The 1,442-nt window shown below is 74.5% G+C and overlaps 1 protein-coding gene across 1 annotated transcript in view; it reads right to left on the bottom strand.

Annotated features, from left to right (window-relative positions):
• The window catches only part of NTSR1 (neurotensin receptor 1 (high affinity)), a 12,882-nt gene extending 12,636 nt beyond the window's left edge, over window positions 1-246 (bottom strand). The window contains exon 1 of the mRNA XM_012728160.1: window positions 193-246. Coding sequence (XP_012583614.1) covers window positions 193-246 — 54 coding nt within the window. The remainder of the gene's footprint in view (window positions 1-192) is intronic.
• Between the last annotated feature and the right edge of the window lie 1,196 nt (window positions 247-1,442).

The following is a 1,442-nucleotide window of genomic DNA, read 5'->3' as shown; positions in this document are numbered from 1 at the left end:
GCGGGCGGGCCGGGGTGGCCGCGACGGAGCCGGCCGAGTTCCGCTCCCTCCGGGAAGGGCCGGGGCTGCCGCCTGTAGCCAGATGAGTGACCTTGCTGTCCACATCCCCCCGGCCTGGAACCGCGGCGTCCGGCTGTGGCCATCTCTAGCCTTTGTCTGGCCGCGTCCCTGGAGGCGCCGGCCGCTCCTCACTGCAGCTGCAGCGTGCTGGCCCCGGGCAACTGGCGCCGACCCAGCAGGGGACATCTGTCCACCTTATCCAGGCCCTGGCGCCCACTGCCCGGCCGGCTGCTGCTCACAGGGCTCCATCCCTGAGCGCTGACCCTGCCTGGAGGACTGGCCCTCCTGTCCCCCGCCCAGCTCCAGCCTGCCTGTGGGAGAGGCATCCCCGGCCGGCGGCTCGGCTGGGTCCAGGGCGGCAGGATGGACAGAGCAGAGCTGTCCCTGGACCCTGCCCGCCCGCAGCCCGCCCCCCCCCCGTGGGCCCCACTTAGGCCGGGCGGGGCCCTCTGTGCCGGGGGAGGCGGGGGCCTGGGCCCAGCCGGGAGGCCCCATGGTCTCAGCCTCCGCACCCCTGGGCTCGGCGTGAGGACGCTGGTCCCGCGACCCTCGGCCAGGAGACCGGAGGTGACCGCTTCTCCTGACAGCGCCGGCTTGACGCCCACAGCCGCAGCTTGCAAACAGGCTCTGGAGAGGAGGACTCTGGGGCCCTCGGCCGCTGCTCTGGGAAGGTGCCGGCCTGCCTGCCCGCCGGCCAGCGCCTGGACCCTGCTGAGCGCTCTGAGCAGACGGCCTTCCCCTCACCCCGGGCAGCAGGGGCAGGGGTCCGGGAGGGACCCACCCGGGAGGGACCCACCCTGCCCGGCCCCTCCCGGCCCCCCTCCTCTCCCCTCCCGGCCCTCTCCACCCCTCCTCGGCCCCCTGTGGCCGTCCTGGTGGGGGGGTTGTGTGTGGACAGCGCCCCAGCTGGCCACTCCCCCCTGCTCCCGGGCAGCGTGGTGACACGGCACGTGTTGGGGTCGGTGTGAACCTGAGCCCAGGTGACACAGGAAAGCCAGGAGGTGGCCGCGCGGGGCGCAGGCTGGAGGGGCGGGGATGCACTGGCTGGCCGGTCTGTGCTGCCCCCTGGTGCCCACTGGCCGCCATGCAGCCCCTCAGCTCCTGCCCCTGCCTGCCCAGAGCTGTGTGCCAGGGCGGCTCAGCCCCTCCAGGGCCGGGGCCCTCCAGGTCGGGGTGCGCTTTCAGAAAACCACCAGCACTTCCCCCCGAAGTGACCCGCACATCCACTTGGGGAGCGTGCGGCCTGCGTGGGCTGCAGTGGCCTGCAGGCCGGCCACAGCTCCGTGCCGGAGAGGCCCAAGGCGCCACAGGTGTCCCTGTGCGGGCAGGAGCGGCCCCACCCCGGAGGCCGGCTGGGCCCGGCTAGACGCCGGCTGGACGCC

This window comes from Condylura cristata, unplaced genomic scaffold (assembly GCF_000260355.1).
Source record: "Condylura cristata isolate star-nosed mole 26May11 unplaced genomic scaffold, ConCri1.0 scaffold00022, whole genome shotgun sequence".
NCBI classification, from domain to species: Eukaryota; Metazoa; Chordata; class Mammalia; order Eulipotyphla; family Talpidae; genus Condylura; species Condylura cristata.
The sequence above is the reverse complement of the archived record's forward strand: the minus strand, read 5'-3'. Positions and strand labels throughout refer to the sequence as shown.